Source organism: Macaca thibetana, chromosome 4, assembly GCF_024542745.1.
Source record: "Macaca thibetana thibetana isolate TM-01 chromosome 4, ASM2454274v1, whole genome shotgun sequence".
NCBI classification, from domain to species: domain Eukaryota; kingdom Metazoa; phylum Chordata; class Mammalia; order Primates; family Cercopithecidae; genus Macaca; species Macaca thibetana.
Genome location: NC_065581.1, coordinates 37,828,859 through 37,853,198, shown reverse-complemented (window position 1 = coordinate 37,853,198; position 24,340 = coordinate 37,828,859). Strand labels below are relative to the sequence as shown.

The following is a 24,340-nucleotide window of genomic DNA, read 5'->3' as shown; positions in this document are numbered from 1 at the left end:
TTAAATTTTTAAGATGGAGTCTTGCTCTGTCGCCCAGGCTGGAGTGCAGTGGCATGATCTTGGCTCACTGCAACCTCTGCCTCCCCAGTTCAAGTGATTCTCCTGCCTCAGACTCCTAAATAGCTAGGATTACAGGCATGCACCAGCACACCTGGCTAATTTTTGTATTTTTTAGTAGAGACAAGGTTTCGCCATGTTGGCCAGGCTGGTCTCAAATTTCTGGCCTCAAGTGATCTGCCCACCTCAGCCTCCCAAAGTGCTGGGATTACAGGTGTGAGCCACCGTGTCCAGCCCACTTTACTATTTGCTATATCCTTTTACACCTGTTACATAATTTGACTTTGAGATCACCCTATGAACGGATGAGGTGCATGTTCATCATCCCACCTTGTGAATGAGGAAGGAAGCTGAGACCTAGAGAGCAAAGTCACAGGAGGTGACAGAGCCGGTATTCAAACCCATGTTTTACAATTCTAAGTCTGACGTGCTCATTGCTGCTTTCCAGAGAGGTCTCAGATCATCTACACTGAGTTCTGGCTTCCCTATTTACCAGCTGTGTGATTTTAGGCAAGTTGCTGAACCTCTCTGTGCCTCCCTGTTCTCATTCTGTACAATGGAGCTGGTATAAGGATTACATGAGCCAATAAAAAGAAAGCACATGGTAAATGTTCATCAAAAATTAGCTTTTGTTTTTATTCCTAGAAAAAAAGAAAGTGAGACATGATGAGAATGGCAAAGATAAGAAATCTGAGAATCATAGAAGAGGGTGAGAAGAACAGTTCTAGCATGTCAGTGCTCAGTTCCCCCAGGCGTAAGAGTAGGAATAGGGTGACCAGGCAGAGGCCAGGGCAGGCCAGCAGTACCAATAGGAAGATGCCCTCATCCCCACCTTGGCCTTCAACCTGAAGAAGCTTATTGTTTCCCTAGGCCCAAATCTAGCTGGCAGCCAGCCCAGGACAAAGATTGAGGACAGGAGTGGGGAAAAGAGATGGATAAGGCATCTTGGCCACCCTCGAGGGGCTCATGGTCTGGTTGTACGATCAAGACAAGGCTATGTGAGCAAAGATGGCTTCTCTCAGTCTCGCCTGAATGCCAGGTTCCCTGTCCAGTGAGGTGCTGGTAAAAATGGAACAACTAACTCTTTGTTGGGGGATGAGAGGTCAGAGGGGCTGATATGCCGATTTTCATGTTTGCCAATTTCCATGGTGTAAATACTCTTATTGTGGCCATCTTCAAAAAGAAACAGGTCCTGGCATCAAGCCATGAGGGCGGGACAGGCAGTAAGGTGAGGACAAAAGTGTGGGGTCACGGTGAGAAGTTGGAGACCCGCATCCTGGTCCCTAAGAGAGTACACAGAGATGCTACATGCCTTGGACACATCATTTTACCTCTTTGACCTCCAGTCACCTCAAGGAAGAAAATGAAAACATACCGTGTTGGAGGGTGGACAGAGCTGGTGTGAATCCAGGCCAGAGGGTATTTTTCAAGCACTTGCTATGTGCTAAGCCCTGGGATACAGAGATGAATAACAGACGGTAGTGCTGGGGAAGTGGGAAGATGTGAAAGTCCCATGACCTCATCGACACAGTGGTGGCGATGATTAGTAAGTACGAGGTGATGGGCTTGTCGTGTCTGAGTCACACAATTCATTCTGTCAGTCCCCAGATCTTTTGTTTTGTTTTGTTTGAGACAGAGTCTCACTCTGTCACTGAGGCTGGAGTGCAGTGGTGCCATCTTGGCTCACTGCAACCTCTGCCTCCCAGGTTCAAGGGATTCTCCTGCCTCAGCCTCCCATGTAGCTGGTACTACAGGCATGCACCACCATGCCCGGCTAATTTTTATATTTTTTGGTAGTGACAGGGTTTCACCATGTTGCCCAGGATGGTCTCAAACTCCTTACCTCATGTGATCCTCCCGTCTTGGCCTCCCAAAATGCTGGGATTACAGATGTGAGCCTGTATGTATTTCTTTATATCAGAAACTTTTAAAAGGTCATGAGCCCTATACACTCACCAGAATGTCTAAAATTATTAATTAAAAAAAAACAAACTTCAAACCTGACTACACCAAATGCATGAGCAGGGGGAACTGTCAAACATTGCTGGTAGGAATGCAAAATGGTACAACTGATAATGGAAAAGAGCATGGTAGTTTCTGATAAAGTTAGACACTTACTCAGTGACCCAATATTAGGTATTTACCTGAGAGAAAAGAAAATGCGTGCTCACACAAACACTGAACATGAATGTTTATAGTTCATAGAAGTATTATTCATAATTGTCCCAAACTGGAAATAACCCAAGTGTACTTCACCTGGTAAAGAGATGAACAACTGTGATATGCCCATGCAATGGAATACTACTCAGCAATGAAAAAGGAATGAACTACTGACATGGGGAACAAAGTGAATGAATCTCAAATATATAATGCTGAGTAAAGGAAGCCAGGCTCAAAAAGCTGTGGTTCCATTTAAAGGACATTTGGAAAAGGCAAAATTATCAGTCAGAAACAGATCAATGGTTACCAGAGGCAAGGAGTAGGGGTGTGTGTTGACTACAAAGGGTGGCATGGGGACACTTACAGGGGGATTGTGGTGGTGGCTGTATGACTGTACTCTTCTGCCAAAACTTAGAAAATATACCAACAAGGGTGGATTTTACAGTCTGTAAATTACACCTCAATAAACCTAACAATGACAACACAAAGGTTGTGTGCCCCGCTTCCCTCTTCTGACAGCTACCTCATTTTGTTCCACGGTGAAGCCACTCCCTATACTCCCACTCAGACTAACCCCCTGGAAAAGCTTAGGTACCAGTGCCGCAGTTTGACTCTGCTGTCACTGAGCCAGCTGCCTTCAGCATCATTGGCGAGTTTTAAAATGCTGATGCAGGGGCCGGGCGCGGTGGCTCACGCCTGTAATCCCAGCACTTTGGGAGGCCAAGGCGGGCGGATCACGAAGTCAGGGATTGACACCATCCTGGCTAACACGGTGAAACCCTATCTCTACTAAAAATACAAAAAATTAACTGGGCGTGGTGGCGGGCGCCCGTAGTCCCAGCTATTCAGGAGGCTGAGGCAGGAGAATGGTGTGAATCCGGGAGGCGGAGCTTGCAGTGAGCTGAGGTCGCGCCACTGCACTCCAGCCTGGGCGACAGAGCGAGACTCCGTCTCAAAAAAAAAAAAAAAAAAAAGAAGAAGAAGATCCAAAACTTCAGTCAATTCAGTGCTTTCTAACAAATGGATACCAGGCCGAGCGCAGTGGCTCACGCCTGTAATCCCAGCATTTTGGGAGGCCGAGGCGGGCGGATCACGAGGTCAGGAGACGGAGACCATCCTGGCTAACACGGTGAAACCCTGTCTGTACTAAAAATACAAAAAAATTAGCTGGGCGTGGTGGGCGCCTGAAGTCCCAGCTACTCAGGAGGCTGAGGCAGGAGAATGGCGTGAACCGAGGAGGCGGAGCTTGCAGTGAGCCGAGATGGCGCCACCGCACTCCAGCCTGGGCGACAGAGCGAGACTCCTTCTCAAAAAAAAAAAAAGAAAGAAAAAAAAGAAAAAAAAATGCTGATGCAGGCTGTGCGCAGTGGCTCATGCCTGTAATCCCAGCACTTTGGGAGGCCGAGGCGGGTGGATCACCTGAGGTCAGGAATTTGAGACCAGCCTGGCCAACATGGTGAAATCCCGTCTCTACTAAAAATACAAAAATTAGCCAGCCATGGTAGTGCACGCCTGTAATCCCAGTTACTTGAACCTAGGAGGCAGAGGTTGCAGTGAGCCGAGATGGAGCCAGCCTGGGCGACAGAGCAAGAGACTCCATCTCAAAAAATAAAAATGAAAATAAAAAAGAAAATAAATAAAATGCTGACGCTGTCCGGGAGCGGTGGCTCATGTCTATAATCCCAATATTTAGGAGGCCATGGCAGGAGGATGCTTGAGCCCAGGAGCTTGAGGTCAGTCTGGGCAACATAGTGAGACCCCATCTCTACAAAAATTTCAAAAATTAGCTGGGCGTGGTGGCGTGTGCCTGTGGTTCCAGACATTCAGGAGGCTGAGGAAGGAGGATGGCTTAAATCCAGGAGGTCAAGGTTCTGGTGGGCTCTGATCACACCACTGCACTCCAGCCTGGGTGACAGAGCAAAACCCTGTCTCAAATAAACAAACACTCTACAAGAGGGAAGTGGCCTCAGGTTGGAGGCAGGCAAGCTGTTGAGCCTGTGATGGGACAAAAACCTGTGACTCATCCATGCTTCCTCCTTTCAGGGCAGAGCCCAGAAATGGCTGGACCTGCTGAGAGCAGCTGAGGGTGTTCTGGCCACTGCTGGGGCCACTCCATGTGACCTGCTGACCACTGCCACCCCCTGGTGGTCTGTTATGAAAAAGCATCCTCACCCACCAGCGAGGTGGGGATGAGGGAACAGGGATGCTCCTCCCATCCCCCTTCTTCCCACCATTCACCTTTCCCTCTTGTCTTCCCAGCGTTCTTCACTCTCTTTCCCTCTCCTTTCCTTCTCACTCTCCTCCCCTCTCTGCTTGTCTTATTGTTCTGCTACGTAATGGAAAGAGCTTTGACCTTAGTTCACTGGGTTAAAACCTGGCTCTCGCATCTATGAGTTACATGACCAATTGAACCAATTACTAAACGTCTCTGAGTCGGTGTTCTCATCTGGAAATGGGGATAACTATGGATGGTAAAATGACATAATCCACATAAAACACCTTGCACAGAGCCTGGCCAATAGATGTTTATTATTTTTATTATTATTACTACTATCATGACTGGCACTTGATAGGGGCTCAACCATCGGTTGTGGTAGTTTGCTTTCTTTATTCTTCATCCCAGGTAACCCAGGCTGTATATCAGACTCCAGTGTGTACTCTTAAAAAGTACACATGCGTCTGCACACGTATGTTTATTGCGGCACTATTCACAATAGCAAAGACTTGGAATCAACCCAAATGTCCATCAGTGACAGACTGGATTAAGAAAATGTGGCACATACACACCATGGAATACTATGCAGCAGTAAAAAAGGATGAGTTTGTGTCCTTTGTAGGGACATGGATGCAGCTGGAAACCATAATTCTCAGCAAACTATCGCAAGAACAGAAAACCAAACACCGCATGTTCTCACTCATAGGTGGGAACTGAACAATGAGATCACTTGGACTCGGGAAGGGGAACATCACACACCGGGGCCTATCATGGGGAGCGGGAAGTGGGGAGGGATTGCATTGGGAGTTATACCTGATGTAAATGACGAGTTGATGGGTGCTGGCGAGTTGATGGGTGCAGCACACCAACATGGCACAAGTATACATATGTAACAAACCTGCACGTTATGCACATGTACCCTAGAACTTAAAGTATAATAATAAAAAAAAAAAGTATGCATGCGTCAGGTACAGTGGCTCACACCTGTAATCCCAACACTTTGGGAAGTGGAGGTGGGAGCATCACTTGAGGCCAGGAGTTTGAGACCAGCCTGGGTAACATGGTGAAATCCCATCTCTACAAAAAATAAAAAAATTAGCTAGGCACAGTGGCACACACCTATAGTCCCAGCTACGTGGGAGGCTGAGGTGGGAGGATCGCCTGAGCCTGGGAGATGGAGACTGTAGTGAGCCATGTTTGTGCACTCCAGCCTAGGCAACAGAGTAAGACTCTATCTCAAAAAAAAAAAAAAAAAAAAAAAAGACCCCGTGCCTCCCCCATCGCAGACCAATTAACTGGTTGGTGGTGCTTCAGTACAGGCATTGTTTTCTACATTTTAAAATTAATTTACTATGTGTTTTTCACCAGTACTCTTTAAAAGCTCCCCGGGAGACACAAATGAGCAGCCCCGGTTGAAAACCACACTCTGGTACCACCAGTCCGGGGTTACCTGGGGCTTTCCCAGTTTCAGCACTGGAAGTCCCATGGCCCAGGAGCCCCCTCCCTGCAAGGCAAACTGAGACACTTGGTTGTCCCCTTTCTAGAAAGGAATGGACCCATATTTTCTGCATCCCAGATCGGGACACATGGCCTGAGCGCAGATGGCTGAATCAATTCTGTGAAAGCACCCCTTGGGGCAGTGGGTCCTGAGGCCACAGGGTCAGTCTGTGGCAGGAGCTGGGTTCAGGGTGGGGAGAGGTGGGCAGGATAGTGGCTGGCAGTGGCTCAGTCGGACAGGTCCCCATCGTTGGGCCAGCTGGGACTCCATCCACTGGCCGCCCGCTCCATGGCCTTCACCCAGCGGCCCTTCAGCTCCTCCGTCTCGGCCTTGAAAGTGTAGAGTTGGCCTGACTGCTGTAGCTGGAAGACCCGAGGGTCCCCCTGGGGCCCAACGGTCACCTGGTAGCCCAGCAGGGGGATGGAGGTGTGAGCCCTCATGTCCTGGGGGGAGGAGAGAGCAGTGGGCCACTATCCTCTCTCAGTCCTACTGCCCCAGATGGCCATTGTGAAGGTAACAGCCACTCACGCACAGCTCACACCTCAAACCCCCATGGGTTGGGGGTGGGCTGGTGAAGGCCATTGAGGAAGAGGAGAGAAGAAATGGCTGCCTCTGAGGGCAAAGCAGTGGTGACCTAGAGTCAGGGCCCAATTCTGAAACTTACTAACCTTGAGACTCCAGGATACCACATCCTCATTGGGCCTCAGTTTCCCTACCTGACATATGGAGCTAGCAATATTCACCGCTGACCCCCACCATACACATGCTGTGGGAAGGCCAGGGCCTGGTGGGGGATGGGTAGGTGGTGGCCTTACCTGAGGGGCAGCGTAGACATAGAGCACAAGGGGGTCATCTCGAGGGATCACACACCAGCCCCGGGGGCCACTCTTGCCCCACTTGTCCCCGATGAGCTGCAGGAAGCTGCACATCAGGCTCTGGTCAGGCGTGGCTGAGGACCCTTTCTAAAACCAGAAGGAGGGACTTTCAGGGAACAGAGCAGCCGCAAGTGCCAGATGTTGGTCTGGGGGCTTGACAATTACTATCTCCAATCCTTACAGCAGTACTGAATGGAGAGGTCCTTGGTCCTTGAGACTCAGAAAGTCCCATCAAGTGCCTGTGGTCACACAGCTAGCTGGCCAGTGGCAGAGCTGCGGCCAAACGCCAGCCTGCCTGAACCTGTCGTGTGTGTGCCCACAAGGGGCAGGTGCCGGGAGGGTGCCTGGAGCTGCTCCAGGAAACAGAATTGGGCCTCGAGAAGGGGCTGAGCATCTCCAGCAGCAGGCTGTGTTGCCTGTCGGTCAGGGGGGTCCTGGGCCTGGAAGAATGAGGAGGATTGGAAAGGGGGCAGATGCTCATGGAAAGAGGCCAACTTTTTTTTTTTTTGAGATGGAGTTCCGCTCTTGTTGCTCAGGCTGGAGTGCAATCGTGCAATCTCGACTCATTGCAACCTCCACCTCCCGGGTTCAAGAGATTCTCCTGCCTCAGCCTCCTGAGTAGCTGGGATTACATGCATGCACCACCATGCCCGGATGATTTTTTTTTTTTGTATTTTTAGTAGAGACGGGGCTTCACCATGTTGGCCAGGCTGGTCTCGAACTCCTGATCTCAGGTGATCCATCCACCTTGGCCTCCCAAAGTGCTGGGATTACAGGTATGAGCCATCCCACCTGGCCAAAAGAGGCCAACTTGAACCTGGGAGTGAATCTCAGCTGGCACAGGCTGGACCTTCTCCCACCTCCCAGGGACAGTAGGATATCAACCTGGCCTTCATGAGGGAGGGGCAGTGGATGGTGGTACCGATGCTGGGCTGGGTGACATTGTATTTGTGGTGCTTAGCTGAGCACAGTTGTACCCCCACAAGGGAGCACCTGTGGGGGCAAGTGTGGCTCAGTGAGGCCCCCAGGGCAACAGAAAGAACATCTGTGGCTGAGATCAGAGAGCTGGCTCCTAACTTGCTGTGTGATCTTGGGCAAGTCACTTCTCCAGCCCTGGGTCTCCATGGGATAAGACTGACTGGCTCCTGGAGTCCCTTCCAGTTAGAATGGTGTCTCCAATCTGTCTGACCTGAAGCCTCAGTGTTCCCATCTGTAAAATGGAATTAGTGACCAGCTCTTGTCACCCTGGGACTGTTGGGGCAGGACGTGGGGATGTGAACAGGAACTGTCCAGAGGGGGCGTACTATTGGATGAGGACATAGAGGAAGCGCAGAAGAATGTGGGTGACAGCCTGCAGCCAAAGGGTACCTCCATTTGGTGACAGGCTCCGCACTGCCTGGGCTGTGGGGAGAGACCCGGGTCTGTGGGCAGAGAGAGGAGGAGGGAGTGGAGGGAGGGTGTGACCACAGCTGGCTTATTCCTCAGCACTGGACAGTGTCAGCCCAGGGTGGTTACTGGGCACACATTCCCTGAAAAGAGGACGGATGGTGAGCATGGGGACAGTGGCCCTCACCTCCAGGATGCCCCGCCTCTTGTCCTCCTTGGCCTCAGGGAGCACGTTTCCAGTGAGGAACGTGTAGCAGTGGAGGCAGACTCGGTTTGGCCTATTGTCGTTATATTTCAGCTCGGCCCGGTAGTCGGAGCACCTGGCACACACCACCTGAGGAGGACACACACACGGGGGCGTGGGGCTGAGACCAGGCACCGGAGGGCTGGGCTCCTGCCTTGGCGGGCAGGTGGGGGCATGAGAGCAACCAGGGACTGGGGGAGGAAAAGGAAGCTTCGAGAGTGGAATGGAGGCAGAGCGGGAATGGTGCCCGATGCTGGTGAGGCCCAACTGCCTGGAGGCTGCAGTGCATGGGGGAGCTCAGACTCGGTGCTCTTAGGCTGAGAGTTCAAGACCCGGCCCCCATCGCAAGGGCCATAACTTCTCTCTCCTCCAGGTTCCCTCCGAGTGAGGGTAACCGTGAACCCAAGGGCTTGCCCCAGACAGACCTCTGCATCTGATTCACTTTTCCAAGTGCTGTCCTCTCTGCCATCTCACCTGACTCTCCCAAAGACCCCCCCAGGTAAGCAGGGCCCAGCTTTTGTCCTCTCCTGACCCTGAGAGCCACACTGTTAACTGGCAGACAGGCCCTCCACAAACAGGGTGTGTCTTTCAAGACCCACAGTTTAGCTTTAAGACTCAGGTGGACTTTGTATTCTGCGCCATCATGGAGTCAAGTGTATGTTCATCTAAAAATGATAGGCTGGTTGTTTTTACATGGGTACTCTGTGGAGCGGGGCCCACCCTCAGTTCACCACGAAGACATCCCCCCAAGGCTGACATGGATCATGCTGGGAGACCAGGTAAAAGGGGCCTGGGAAGACTCAGAGAGGAACTCTGGGTGCCTCAAGGCATGACTGCAAGGAAGACTTGGCACCACGGGGAGCCCAGATGTGGGCTTGGAGATGGAGCGCAGGAGAAAGGGGCAGAGCAGGGAGTGTTGTTCGTCAGGCAGCCCCAGCCCTCAGGGAGCTCCTCTGTGTGCCTAGCACAGAGCATGGCCTGGCAGGGATGTGGAGAAGAAGGCCTGGCCCTGCCCCACCCTGACAAGGATTCCCGTCTGGCAGGCAGGGGAGACAGAAACTGGCACCCGAACCACCGAAAGGATGACTCACTGGCTCAGCAGGCACGAAGGTCTGCACAGGCACGAGAAACCCACGGTCAGGGCACAGCCCCACACGGGCTTTGGTTACCTTAGGAGCATTTTATTTTTTTATTGAGAGATTTCAATGTTTAAATATAATTAGTAATTTTTTTTCCTCTAACAACTTTTAATTTTGAAAAATTTCAAACCGACAAATTGAACAAATAATACAATGATACCACCCACTGAATTCACTAATTATTAACATTTGTGCCACATTTGCTCTCTGTCTCTCTCTATGTGTGTGTATTTTATTTTTTTCTGATCCGTTTGAGGATAAATTACAGTCATCATGACACCTCACCCTTATATATGTAGCTGGTGTCTCCTAAGAACAAGCCATTCTTCTACCTATCACAGTGTCATGGTCACACTCAGGAAATTTCACATTGATACAGTATTATTATTTTTATTTTTTTGAGATGGAGTTTTGCTCTTGTTGCCCAGGCTGGAGTACAGTGGCGCGATCTGGGTTCACTGCAACCTCCACCTCCTGGGTTCAAGCGATTCTCCTGCCTCAACCTCCCGAGTTGCTGGGATTACAAGTGTACACCACCACACCCGGCTAATTTTTGTATTTTTAGTAGAGATGGGGCTGTTGGCCAGGCTGTTCTTGAACTCCTGGCCTCAGGTGATCTGCTCACCTTGGTCTCCCAAAGTGCTGGGATTACCGGTGTGAGCCACTGCACCCAGCTGATATAATATTATTATCTAGATATGTTACAAAATCAAATATCTCCCAATGGTCCCAAGAGCGACCTTGATGGCTTTATTTTACCCCAGAAAGAATCCAAGCAAGGATCATACCTTTAGTTTAGTTGTGAGAATGTTTTCTATCTTAAGCTGGAAGGCAGCTACATGGGTGTTGTTATTCTTTGTGCCTCTTTGTAGTTCACTATTTTAAGTAATTTTTAAAGAACTACTTTCAGTCACATGTGTGAATCAGTTCAACTCTTATTTACAGATGTGAATCACCAGGAACAGTAGCCAATCCCCACATCCTTTCTATTTGGCTTCGGGATGTAACTCATCACGGACATCTGAATGCAGGTGTGTTCCCAGTCCTAGAAATGGACTGTGTCCTGATTGCAGTTTAACACGTTTTGGGGACACCTCCCTGACTGGCCCCAACCTGTCCAGCTAGACTCCTCCTGTCCTCTAGAGGTCATCAAAGACTGAGGTTGCAAAGGGCTTCTCTGTTTGCAGAGTAAACAGAGGGGGTTGTGATGTCAACAGAGTACAGCTTAAGTACAGCAGATGCTTAAAAAGCAAAGCGAGATCTGCCTCTGATAACGGGGCCTGGGTTGATAAGAGGAGGAACTGGAGGGACACAAGAAGCTGGTAGCTCACCTGCACTGGATGCCCTACCTGAGCTATGGAGGAGGGGGAAAGAGAAAGAGAAGGAGAGAGAAGGGAGAGAATGTTTTTTGGTTGAATCCTCACTGCCACACTGGAGGTGGGTTTCATGATCCCCATGGTGGAGGTAAGGAAACTGAGGCCTGAACCAGTAGGCAGAGTTGGCAACAGAATCCATCAGGTGCCAGGGTGCTGAGGGCTTGCAGAGAAGAGAGGACAGTTAGCCAAAGCAGGTAGAGAAGAGAGGATGACAGGGGTGGGTGGGTGCACAGTGGGCATGGGCCTGGTGTGGTGGTGGGGCAAGGCCTGAGGGGGTACGGGGCTGGATGACCCTCCACTGGAACTGGAGACCATTTCCTAGCTCTGGGTCTCAGGGTGATGGAAAATGATGATAAGAAGGCAGATAAATTCATAGGATCAGCTTTAGAGGTGCCTTGAACAAGTAATTAAATCCTCAATGGGTCTCATTTTCCCATTTATAAAACGGGAGCATAGCAGCCCCCTGAGGTGTGCTGTGAGGGCCAGATGAGCTAGTGCCCAACGCCACTGGGCTGCACTGGTTGAAGCCAGCAGATTTGGCCAGGATGGGGACAGCAGGGCCTGAGCTGGGAGTGTAGAGGCCCAGGTGGGGCAGGTAGAGGCCTAAATGGGATAGGTGGAGGCCTGGGTGACACAGGTAAAAGCCTAAGTGGGACAGGTGGAGGCCTGGGTGACACAGGTGGAGGCCTAGGTGGGACAGGTGGAGGCCTAGGTGGGGCAGGTGGAGGCCTGGGTGACACAGGTAGAGGTCTAGGTGGGACAGGTAGAGGCCTAGGTGGGACAGGTAGAGGCCTAGGTAGGGCAGGTGGAGGCCTAGGTGGGGCAGGTGGAGGCTGAGGTAGGGCAGGTAGAGGCCTAGGTGGGACAGGTAGAGGCCTAGGTGGGGCAGGTGGAGGCCTAGGTGGGGAAGGTGGAGGCCTAGGTGGGACAGGTAGAGGCCTAGGTGGGGAAGGTGGAGGCCTGGGTGACATAGGTAGAGGTCTAGGTGGGACAGGTAGAGGCCTAGGTAGGGAAGGTGGAGGCCTAGGTGGGGCAGGTGGAGGCTGAGGTGGGGCAGGTGGAGGCCTAGGTGGGACAGGTAGAGGCCTAGGTGGGGCAGGTGGAGGCCTAGGTAGGACAGGTGGAAGCTGAGGTGGGACAGGTGGAGGCCTAGGTGGGACAGGTGGAGGCCTAGGTGGGGCAGGTGGAGGCTCAGGTGGGAAAGGTGGAGGCCTGGGTGGGACAGGTGGAGGCCAAGGTGGGGCAGGTGGAGGCCTGGGTGACACAGGTGGAGTCCTGGGTGGTGCAGGTGGAGGCTGAGGTGGGACAGGTAGAGGCCTAGGTGGGACAGGTGGAGGCCAAGGTGGGGCAGGTGGAGGCCTACGTGGGACAGGTAGAGGCTGAGGTGACACAGGTGGAGTCCTAGGTGGGACAGGTGAGGCCTAAGTGGATCAAGGGGAGGCCTAGGTAGGAAAGGTGGAGGCCTGGGTGGGGCAGGTGGAGGCAGGAGTGCTGGCAGGAGTACTCACATAGCCGCAGGCCCGGCAGTGGTGGCGACGGCGCGTCAGAGCGTTGAAGGGCTCCTGGCAGCGCATGCACATGGTCACCATTTTGTCCCGGACCCACTGTGGTGCTCGGAGGCCCAGCTCCTCAGACTGCAGCTGTGGGTTAAGGGGAGTTGGGCAGGAATGGGCCCTTGGTGACCCTCTTCTGCCCATCCTCCGAGGACCGGAGGCCCTGTGTCCACCTGCTGTGGCAGGGATTCTGTGTGTTGGGCTTCCCTGGGGCTTTCACAGGAGGCTGACTGACCTGATCAAGGCCTTATGATAGATTAGTTACCATTATTCCCATTGTATAAGTGAGGAAACTGAGACCCAGAGAGGTCAAATGACTCAGCAGTCACCCAGCAAGCCAGAGTTGAGCTCAAATCTGAACTCAAACCACAGATATCCTCCCCAGCCCCTACCCCACTCACCTTCCATCTTCCCTGAGACTTTACATTTGTCAGATACTTTCAAACCCAAAACCCTGCTGCCCCCTGCGGCTACAGAGACATGAAACCCTTCCCCATGACAGCCGTACAGAGAGGCTCCCAAAGGAAGCGTTGCTAACGGGGAATGCTCAGGCACTGAGTCGGGGGATGCGCTGTGAGGGCTTCCCCTGGTCCCTTCAGTCTCTCCTGGCAGGTGACACTCCCTGTCCCTCCAAGCTGGTACAAGTAGAACAGAGAGGGAACAAGCTCTGTTTGGGTTGGTGGCTCCAGCAACGGATGAAAAAGCTTTCATTTACCTCCTGCTCCTGGGTGTCTCCCTCAGGCCCCTGGGCCGCCGCCTTGAAGGTTTCATTCCGCTTCTCAATTTGGTCAACAGCTGCTTGGAAGGCCTGGGGTGCAGGGAGAGGGAGGGTTGGGGCTTGAGGTGTGGGAGGGAGGGGTTGCTCCTCGGTCCATCCAGCCACACATGCAACAGACAGGGCTGAAAGCCCACTGGGTGCCAGACGCTGGATTCTACACACACACAGGCCACCTTATCAGAGGAGAAACTACCAACCCCAGGTTACAAATGTACAAACTGAGGCTCAGAGAGGGTAAGTGACTGGCCCTGGACTGCCCAGCTGGGCAATGAGAAGCAGCAAGATAGGAACCCAGATCTGTCTCCAAACTACCACAGAGCAGCTCCTTAGGAAGAGCAGGGAGCAGCTGGGCACACGCAGGTGTGGGAGCGTGCACACACACACGCACACACACACAAACACAGACACACAAACGTATACACACAAAGACACATACACACATGCATGTACACACACATACACACACATACACACAAACACATGTACACACATGCATGCACAGAAACACACATATACATAAACACACACATACACACATGCATGCACACACACAAACACACACAGACATGCACACACGGATGCACAAACATGCATACACACATGCACACACACACATGCATACACACACCACTCCCTGCCCCTCAGCCCGAATAGGCTAGGGAGAATCCCAGGAGCTTCATCAAGATAACCCATTACTGCGAAAGAAAAAAAAAAAAAAAAGAGAAAGGAAAAAGACTCCCGGAAGGCCTGGAGCGTTCCCATACCTGCATCCAGGAAATCTTTTCCTCCTGGGACCTGCTCGGAAAGTGAACACAGGTGTTGAGGAGATCAGCCCCTCCCAGTTTTCCCGCCTGGCCCTGGGCTGCCACCCAGCTGCTTTACCGGGCTTGCAGCTCCAGAGTGCGCTGCTTCCCAGACACCAGGAAGGAGTGGGGGAACTCAGCGTCCATCAGCTCCCGCACCTGCCAAGAGGAGGGAGGCAACCGGCTCAGACTCGCCATCCCCCGGGTCCCAGGCGCAGCACTGGAGAGGGGAGGGAGGTGGATTGTGCCCAAGGGACAATTCATATTCGAGAGACAGGGATGCAGAGCTTGTTCGCCACCTCCCTAATCCTGTTGAGCCAAGCAAATGCTCCTACAACTGGGCCTCCCTCCAAGCAAATGGACCTATGGCTCCTGGAATTTTAGCAGCAGCTAAGTTGACCCAGTGTGAGGTGGAGATGACAATTTCTGACAATAGATTCAACAAAAAAGGGGCAAAAGAAGGATTCCACCCCAGGTTTTCAGCCCCCAAAGGTAAGATGGAAGAACATCTATTTCCATCCTACCCCCAGAGTCCTGTAAGCGCACTTCCTCCAGACAGCATGGAGAGAGATTTGCAAAGAGAACCGAAGACACAGGCCGAGAGCACAAGAGCCTCTGTGCGGGGGAACTTCGTTGCCATTCAATTCCTCGAACACTTGAACTCCTCTGCTGCCTCCCATGCGGTGGCCAGGTCTTTGCACACTTCCAGGGCGGCTCACCATAACCCAGACAGCACTGAGTACAAGCACATCCTTCCCCAGCTTAGTCCTAGTCTGCAGCCTCACTCCCCAGTCTTTGCCTTAGAGGGGGCTGATGTGATTTGGTATTCGATGCCCTTGGCACTGGGGAGGTGGTCATGTGGAAAGAGGTATTTGGGAAAGAGCCAAATACCTCTTTGTGTGCAAGGGATGAGGGGCTGGATCTGGCCAAAATGGGACAGACCTGTGGCTCACAGGCCAGTTAGGAAGTGACATCATAGACGGCCCCGGCCTGCCCAGGCGCACTGGAGAGACAAAAGAGGTTTCTAATTGAGTCAGGGAGAGGGGAAAGGGAAAAGAAGGAGAAATCCCAGGTTTGCAGTCCAGAAATAGGAAGAAATATCATGCTTTTGACAGAAAAAAGGGAACTGGGAGCTCCTGACCTGAGGGTCTAGGCTGCCCCAGGGATGTTCATACAGAGGCTTCCAGCTCCCCAGCAGGTTTCGAGAGGAGTTTCCCAAGCTCTGCTAAGCTGAGCCTCAACCACTCTCCCCAGGGCTGGGTCAATTCAATCCCCTGCTAGTCCATACTGTACCTTTGTAATAATTAGAAAAGGACAGCCTTCCTCAAAACACTTTACTGACATCTGTTGGCAAACTGGCATAATACCTAGATATTGTTGGAACAAGACATTTGACTGCCATCTGCCGGACAATTCTCACCATAAATATACCATCTATGATATTGTATCAAAATCTGCTAATCTGCAGTTGGCTGCAGAAGACAACCTCTTAGATGAGGTATCCTTGTGCAGTGTACAACCTGCACAACTGTACATGGAGCCTCTGGATATGTGTGCCCACACCCCTTCCTTCTTCCCAGGCTGGTCCTGTGTGGGATGGCAAAACTGCTAAGACCAAGTCAGACCTTGGGGAGAATCAGCTGCTGTGAACTAGGCCTCCCTGACACCTAGGAAGGAGGAGGCCAGGGAGTCATGGGCCAATAGGAACCATCATGATGGTCAAAGGCGAGATTTGCCTCCAAATCTTAGACTCAGAAAATAGTTCCTGCACAGAAGTAGGGTGAGTGGACAGCTCTGCGCTTGCCAAGCCCATGCCATCCAGGAGAGGGTGCTCTGCGGCTGCTGGAGTATCAGACATGCTAGCCAAGACTAGCAGACTCCAGAAACCCAGCACACACAGGGCCGGTGAGCTCTCAACACACACCCAAAGCATCTGATGCTCTCAGGCTCGGCTCTCTCTGTTTTCTCTCTATGACTCTGTTTTGGTTTCTATATTTCTTAGCCTTCCTATCTGTCGATCTCTATTTTTCTATGCCTGGGCCTCTGACAGTCCTTTGGCAGGGCCACCTGTCTCCATTTCTCTGTCTGTAGCTCTCCATAAACCTGCCTTTCTCAGCCTCATTCACCAAGGACTCCAGACATACAAGCCTGCACACGCCCTGGTCTATGGGACATTCTGGTCCCTTTAGGATGGAAAGCTAGATGCCAGGGCCAGGGCTGCACTGGTAAAAGACTTCAGTCAGCTCAGGTGTGGGGGTGAGCTGTGAACCCATGTTCCCTCATCAGCCTTCATCATTCCCAGGCTGCACGCCACCCCCAGGCCCTGGATTGCTCCAAATGCCAAGCAACCCCAGTCAGGAGCAGGGAACGGGCTCTTTTGCTGGGGTCTCTGGAGGCCCCAGGGGCTCTAGAGGGTAGAGCATTCTGGTTCAACTCCTGCCTGCAGCTCCCTTCTGGGGCTGAAGCAGGTAGGGGTGATGGTGGATGAGAGAGTGCCAAAATGGGCCACACCAGACCTCTGCTTCTTCCAGCCCCAGCCCTCAGGACACACCAGGACTCAGGAGCCAGCAGAGACGGGTGGTTAGGAAGCTTCTCTGACCATGTCCTCCATGATGCCAGAAATCCCATCAGAGGCTTTAACCCTCTGGATTGAAGCCTTAATAGGCGACAGCAGAGCGTGGTGCAGAAGCGCCAGCCTTTGTTACACCTGCATCTAAATCCTGGCTTGGTCACTCAAACTAGCATTTGCGATATGACCTTGAAGCAAGTTACTTAAGTTAGAAAGGTTTTCTAGGGCCTTGGTTTTCTCATGTTTAAAAATGGGATTAACTACAGATACACTCACACACAGGCAGGCTGTACCAGGCTATTCACTGCAGCCTCATTTGCAGCTGCTGACAACTGAAAACAATCGAAGTGTCTCTCAGCAGAAGACTGAAGAAATTCCGGTGCATCCGCACGGTGGGACGCAATGCAGCTGGGCAGAAGGATGAGGAAGCTCTCAAGTACAGGGACACCTCAGTCTCCAGCATTTGCAGTTAGTTAAAACAAGCAAAGTGCAGAAAAATGTGTAGAGTATACCACTGCTTCTGGTATAAATGAGGAAACAAGCCTATTATATATTATTTGTTTGCTAGGCGAAGGCCACCTCTGGAGGGCCTCACAAGAAGCAAGGGTTGCCTTCAGGAAGGGGACCTAAGGATAGAGTGGGAGGAGACTTTTTTTTTTTTTTTTTTTTTTTTTGAGACGGAGTCTCGCTCTGTCGCCCAGGCTGGAGTGCAGTGGCGCGATATCGGCTCACTGCAAGCTCCACCTTCCAGGTTCACGCCATTCTCCCGCCTCAGCCTCCGCGTAGCTGGGACTACAGGCGCCCGCCACCACGCCCGGCTAGTTTTTTGTATTTTTAGTAGAGACGGGGTTTCATCATGTTAGCCAGGATGGTCTCGATCTCCTGACCTCGTGATCCACCCGCCTCGGCCTCCCAAAGTGCTGGGATTACAGGCTTGAGCCACCGTGCCCGGCCGAGACTTTCATTGTATATATTTTTTATATTATTTGACTTTAGAATGTGTATAATCTGTATTTTTTAAGTAGTAAAATTAAAATATTTTTAAAAGATAAAAAACAGGCTGGGTGTGGTGACTCACACCTGTAATCCCAGCACTTTGGCTAAGGCAGGTGGATCACTTGAGGTCAGGAATTTGAGACCAGCCTGGGCAATGTGGTGAAACCCCATCTCTCCTACCAAAAATACCAAAATTGGCCGGGCATGCTGGCTTGCACCTGTAGTCCCAGCTACTTGGGAGGCTGAGGCAGGAGAATCACTTGAACCCAGGAGGCGGAGGTTGCAGTGAGCCCAGATTGTGCCATTGCACTCCAGCCTGGGCAACAGAGTGAGACTCCATCTAAAAAAAAAAAAAATCCAAAAGATTCTAACAGCCCCTGCATCATGAGGCTGCTAGGAGGATCTGGTGGTCCCCCATGGGGACACCCAGTCAATGGGCTCCATGACGAACTACTGGCCCTGCTCATTTGCCATTATCTCTGGATGAAGTAGATGGGGACACACATAAGCCAGCCGCTGAGCTGACACTGGAGACCTTTCCTACTGAAAACGTGGTCTGTGCTCCTACAGTATCAGCGTACACTGCCCAGGACAAGTCTCATTTCACTTAATTCCCACAATCCTGCAGGTGGGGTCAGTTGTCTGTCCATCTTAACTGGGAGCTGGTTAGAAATGCAGGATCTCAGGCCCCCCACCACCTAGACCTCCTGACTCAGAACCTGCATTTTCACAAGATGCCCAGAGCATTCTCACATACATGAAAGTTTTCGAAGCAGTGGTATAAACAGTAGGGAAAGCAGAGAAAGGCCCAGCTGGCTCATGCAGTGCCCCAAAGGGAGGGCCAGGCCTGTCGGAAGCTGGGAAGGACGGGGCAGGAGGGCTAGGAGCCCAGAGGGGAGAGCTCTAGCCCCACACTCTTCCATCTCCACATTTGTCCAGGCCCTGCAGGGGTTTGGTTCTCTGATTGAGAACCTGGTTGGCCCCTCCTATTACTCCCTGTACTCAGTCCCACCTTTGAGGTGGAGCCTCTTACCTTCATCCCGGCCACGTCGATGCGGGTCCTCACCTGGAACTGGGCACCCACCTGGATCACCCTGGGCACGCAGTAGAGCAGCATGTTGTTGAACTGCAGGAGACACAGGTGTGAGTGGCCCGTGGCAGGGGCAGGGAGGACGGCTAGGTGGGGCCTCTCCGAGGGTGGGCTGAGCACCACTGGACCCCCTCCCCTTTGACCACACTCTGGCCAGCTCACAGGACGTCACAGGTGATGATGCGGGTGATGAGGAAGGGGCTGTCAAGCTCCTAGTTCCCCTAGGATGGTTACTGGAGGGTCACCCTACAAGGGACCCTAGCAGACCTTCAGAAACCTACAAGGCCTTTCTCAACAGGGGCTCAGGCTGGTAGGGGTTTACAAGAGGTTTTAGCTCCATCCCCCAGACCTCCAGGCAGGACCACCTTTCCAGATCGCAGGAGATCCCCCCAGCTTCTTCCATGCAAACCCAGGGCAGTTCTTCCTAGTAGCTAACCTTACTCCCTCCTGCTGTACACTCTCTAGAGCACAGTTTAATACCACAGGCTTTGGAGCCAGACCAGGTTCAAACTCTGACTCTGTTGCTTCCTAGGACATGTCTGGGAAACCTGTAGGTTGGAAATCTCTGAGGCTTGGAGGCAGCAGGTGACCTGTCCAAAGTCATCTGGGTGCCAAAGCAAAAAAGGACAGAGAAGCGGTGTCTTCCCTGTCCCCCTGCAGTGCCAGGTAGAGGCCAGGCAGCATGACTCAGGCCAGAGTGGCTCCACTTCCCTCCCTGGTGTGGAGAGGAGCTCCCAGCACCCTCCTACCAAGAAAAGGTAGCGCTCCATGGGATCGTTGCGGCGGAAGGAGATCTTGAAGACCGGGCCCTCACGGAGCAGGGTGTTAGAAGGGTCTACTATGTCGTCCTCGAGGCCCAGGCGCTGGTACACCTCCCACAGGTCCTGCAGCCGCTCCTGGGGGGTTGGGGTGCATCCTCAGTCAAGTCTGGGCAGGGCTCACCTGCTTCTGGAAGGCTTGCCTTGTGGGGACGGGGATTGGGGTGTGAGAGCAAGGGCAGCAGTGGGATAGGTGTCATGGGTGGGACCAGGCTGAGACTTGCAGGGACGGGGACAGGGCTCCAGGGGAGGGCGGGCTGCTCACCATCTCAGTGATGGCTGCATTGGAGTGCTGGGCAGCTGAGAAGATCATGTCCAGGGCTTCTGAAAGGGGCATGGCCAGAGTTTATTCCCTGAAAATCGGGGCTGGTGGCTGGGGCAGGAGGTCCTTGAAGTTCCACAAAGGGCCCTCAGGACCTGCCATGACAGCCCCCAGGAGCAGCCCTGCCTGTGCAGCCCAGCCATGGGGTGTCTGAATGGTGGCAGCCCCCCAGGACTGAGAGACTAGAAGCCACTGAACGTTAGTCATTAGGTGTTTGGCTTTGGTGACTCTCACTGCTCCCCAAAACAAGCCAGACCTAGAGGGTATAATGGAAGGAATATGGGCTTTGGCATCATATAGGCATGGGTTCAAATTCCAGTTCTGCTACTTTCTGGCTGTGTGACCTTGAGCAAGCCACTAAACCTCTCTGGGTCTTAGTGTCCTCATCTGTGAAAAATGGCTAATGCTACGGATAATGTGTATGAAGTGCCAGCACTTGATGTTGATGACTGATGGTTGTCGTAACTATTTTAGCAGGAGCTCAATAAGTATATGGGAATGACTTAGGCCTCCCCAGCCCTCTGGAACCCCTGGGGGTGTCCTCACTCTGAGCATCGGCCCGGTCTGGGGCCTGGGCTGGCAGCTTCTGGACGTACTCCTTGAGCAGCAGCTCGTAGCGTGGAATTCTCTGCACTGGTTCCAGCATGTGGTGCTGCAGGGTCAGGCTGCCCGAAGCCTCACCGCTCTTGGGGAGGGATGTGGGGAACAACAGGGAGAGGGTGAGAGAAGGGAGGTGGGTCAGGCTGCCCCTGAGGGCCAGACAAGTGGGCAGGGACCTGTGGAAGCACCTGAGCCTGGGAGAGGCCCTAAATCACTCAAGGCAACCTGAGCCACTGCACGCTGGGAGTGGCAATGCTGACTCCAGCCCTCCTGCAGCCTCACCTGGATGCGAGTGAGAACCTCCTGGAAGAGTGGAGACTTCTCGGTCCAGGTGGCCAGCAGCTCAGCCGCTCGCTCAAAGTTCTTGACATACTCACCGTACATCTTCAGGAAGGGGGCCAGCTTCTGTATCACGTCGCCGATGCGGGGGTTGGCTGTCCTGCAGGGGGGGCACAGGGATTGCCCTCAGGCTAGAGACCTCCTCTCGACTCTAGGTAGGGCCAGGCGAGGCCAGGTTCCCTGAATCCCCCAAAGCAAGCTTTTCATGGCAATTCTGGGTGTGGGCGGGGCACAGGGGTGTCATCTTTACAAGCATGTGCCCCTCTACTCCTTAGACTATAAGCCTCCTGAGGCCAAAGGCTGTTCTGGTCCCAGGTTGGCCTCATCCACAAGGCCCAGCACAGTGTTGGGCCCACAGCAGGTGTTCAGTAATTGCTCAATGCTTCATTATGTAACAATAACAAGGGCCACCTGCCAAGCACTACCCAGAACATGCTGCATGTCTCATTCCATGTAATTCTCAAAACCCTGCAGGTGGGGACGGCCACTAGCCCATCTTAGAAGTGAGGAAGTGGAGGCTCAGAGGCGCAAGAACTTCTCCAGGATTGGCCGGCCACAGTGGCTTACACCTGTACTCCCAGCACTCTGGGAGACCTGAGGCAGGCAGATAGCTTGAGCCCAGGAGTTCAAGACCAGCCTGGGCAGCGTGGTGAAATCTCATTCCTTGCCCCCGACGCTAAAAAAAAATATATATATATAAAATATATATATATTAAAAATAATATATATATAAAATATACAAAAAACATAAAATAAAATAAAATATATAAACATAAAATGTTTTTATAAAACATTTATTTTATAAAAATAAATATAAAAAATATAAAAATATATTGAAATATATAAATATATATCAAAATATCAAAATATATAAATATATAATACATAAAAAATAATTATAAAAATGTATTATATACAAATATATACATATAAAATATATAATATATAAATACATTAAATATATAAAAATATATAAATATGCATATATGAACATATACATATATAAATATGTATATATGTAAACATGTGTATTTAATATATAAATATATAAATATGTATATATTTACATATACATGTGTAAATATAAATAAGTAAATATGTATATTTATATGTTTATATATAAGTATATATAAATACGCATATATAAAAAGATATATAATATATTATATATTAAGTATATATTATATTATATATTTATACATATAAATATATTATATATAACATATAATATACTATATGTATATAATATACTATATGTTATATATAATATAAATATATAATATATATTTATACATATTATAGATGTATATATAAAATATATATTATATATTAAATATATTTATAGTATAAATATATAAATATGTATTATATATTAAATATATTTATACATATAAATATATAAATATGTATTATATATTAAATATATTTATACATATAAATATGTAAATATGTATTTTATATTAAATATATTTATACATATAAATATATAAATATATATTTTATATAACATTATATAATATATTTATATATTAAATATATTGTATGTAGTATATAATGTATATATTTATATACTTATATATAAATAAGTAGATATACATATTTATATATTTATATATACATGTTTATATATTTATATCTATATTTAATGCATTTATATAATGTATATTATATATAATATATATTTTATATATATAATATATTATATATAATGTATTATAGATAATACATGTATTATATATATATTATATACACACACACACACACACACACACACAGAGAACTTTTCCAGGATCATCCCATGGCAGGACTTGCTAGAGCAGAGCAGCAAGGAGCCATGGCCTGGGAGTGAGGCTTCCTGAGCCTGATTCCTGAGATGCACAAATCATGCTAGCTGTGTTCCCGGGCAAGTCACTTAACCTCTTTGTACCCTAATTTTCTCATTGAAAAAAATTGGAATGATGACAGGCGATCTTATAGGGTTTTTCTTTTCTTTTCTCTTTTCATGTCTTTTTCTTTTCTTTTTTTTTTTTTAAGACAGGTCTTATTCTGTCTTACAGGCTGGAGTACAGTGACGCGATTTTGGCTCACTGCAACCTCTGCCTGCTGGGTTCAAGTGATTCTCCTGCCTCAGCCTCCCCAGCAGCTAGGATTACAGGCACATGCCAAAGTGCCCGGCTAATTTTTTTGTATTTTTAGTAGAGACAGGGTTTCACCATGTTGACCAGACTAGTCTCGAACTCCTGACCTCAAGTGATCCACTCACCTCGGCCACCCAAAGTGCTGGGATTACAGGCGTGAGCCACCACGCCCGGCCTTTTCTTTTCTTTCTTTTCTTTTTCTTTTTTTTTTTGAAACGGAGTCTCGCTCTGTCGCCCAGGCTGGAGTGCAGTGGTGCGATCTCGGCTCACTGCAAGCTCCGCCTCCTGGGTTCACGCCATTCTCCTGCCTCAGCCTCCTGAGGAGCTGGGACTACAGGCGCCCGCCACCTCGCCCAGCTAGTTTTTTTTGTATTTTTTTTTTTTTTTTAGTAGAGACGGGGGGGTTTCACCATGTTAGCCAGGATGGTCTCGATCTCCTGACCTCGTGATCCACCCGCCTCGGCCTCCCAAGCTGGGATTACAGGCTTGAGCCACCGCGCCCGGCCTTCTTCCTTTTCTTTTCTTTTCTTTTCTTTTTTTTTTTAAGTCAGGGTCTCTCTTTGTCACCCAGACTGGAGTGCAGTGGGACGATCATGGCTCACTGCAGCCTCGACTTTCTGGGCTGTAGCAATCCTCCAACCTCAGCCTCCTGAGCAGCTGGGACTACAGGTGTCTGCTACCACGCCTGGTTAAGTTTTGTATTTTTGGTAGAGATGGGGTTTTACCATGTTGCCCAGACTGGTCTCAAACTCTTGAGCCCAAGTGATCCACCCTCCTTGGCCTCCCAAAGTGTTGGGATTACAGGCGTGAGCCACTAAACCCGGCTATTCTTTTCTTAAAAAAAAAGAAAAAAAAGAGTTTATTATAAATGTTTTAAGCAATCAATATATCACTAGGTTTAACCATTACTAACATTCTTCTTTGCCAAAGATCTTAAAGGACATCCTAGACTCCGTGGCAAACTATATAATGCAAGTAACTTCACTGCTAAATGCTTTAGTAGCCGTCTCTGAAAACAAGACGGTTTCTTGCACAACCATGATGCCATCATCACACAGCAGGCTGATATGAAGATTGAGTGAGTTAATAGGTGGAAAGCCCAAGGTCAGGCCTGTAGGAAGCCCTCAGTTAGCACTGGCTATTTTCACTGTTCCCAAAGTCACTTGGTCACTTGACTTGGCCACGTCCTGATCCACCCCTTTCCCCAGGAAGCAGTCTGTACACATACAGCCTCTCAGGGCGCGTTCACCCAAGCCCCTCGCTGTGCAGACAGACCAAGCCCCGCGGAGGAGACTGTCACGGCCACACAACAAGGGCCTGGCCCTAGGAGCTGAACCCAGTGCCCTGGGGGCTCTCCCCACCTCCACCTGGCCAGGGCTTTGTC

General features: G+C 50.3%; 1 protein-coding gene across 4 annotated transcripts in view; it reads right to left on the bottom strand.

The window, feature by feature from the left end:
• FGD2 (FYVE, RhoGEF and PH domain containing 2) overlaps positions 1-24,340 on the bottom strand; it is a 33,088-nt gene that overhangs the window by 2,474 nt on the left and 6,274 nt on the right. For 2 of the 4 annotated variants that reach the window (XM_050787622.1, XM_050787625.1), the window contains 12 exons: positions 20,762-20,918; positions 20,426-20,564; positions 19,823-19,881; positions 19,489-19,635; positions 18,683-18,775; positions 14,164-14,243; positions 14,046-14,076; positions 13,219-13,311; positions 12,459-12,590; positions 8,379-8,525; positions 6,746-6,892; positions 4,727-6,373 (listed from right to left, as the gene is read on the bottom strand). In XM_050787622.1, the coding sequence (XP_050643579.1) occupies positions 6,158-6,373; positions 6,746-6,892; positions 8,379-8,525; positions 12,459-12,590; positions 13,219-13,311; positions 14,046-14,076; positions 14,164-14,243; positions 18,683-18,775; positions 19,489-19,635; positions 19,823-19,881; positions 20,426-20,564; positions 20,762-20,918 (1,441 nt within the window). In that variant the 3' untranslated portion in view covers positions 4,727-6,157. Of the gene's footprint in view, positions 1-4,726; positions 6,374-6,745; positions 6,893-8,378; positions 8,526-12,458; positions 12,591-13,218; positions 13,312-14,045; positions 14,077-14,163; positions 14,244-18,682; positions 18,776-19,488; positions 19,636-19,822; positions 19,882-20,425; positions 20,565-20,761; positions 20,919-24,340 lie in introns of those variants that run through there. The other 2 variants (XM_050787623.1, XM_050787624.1) reach the window with 1 other exon arrangement.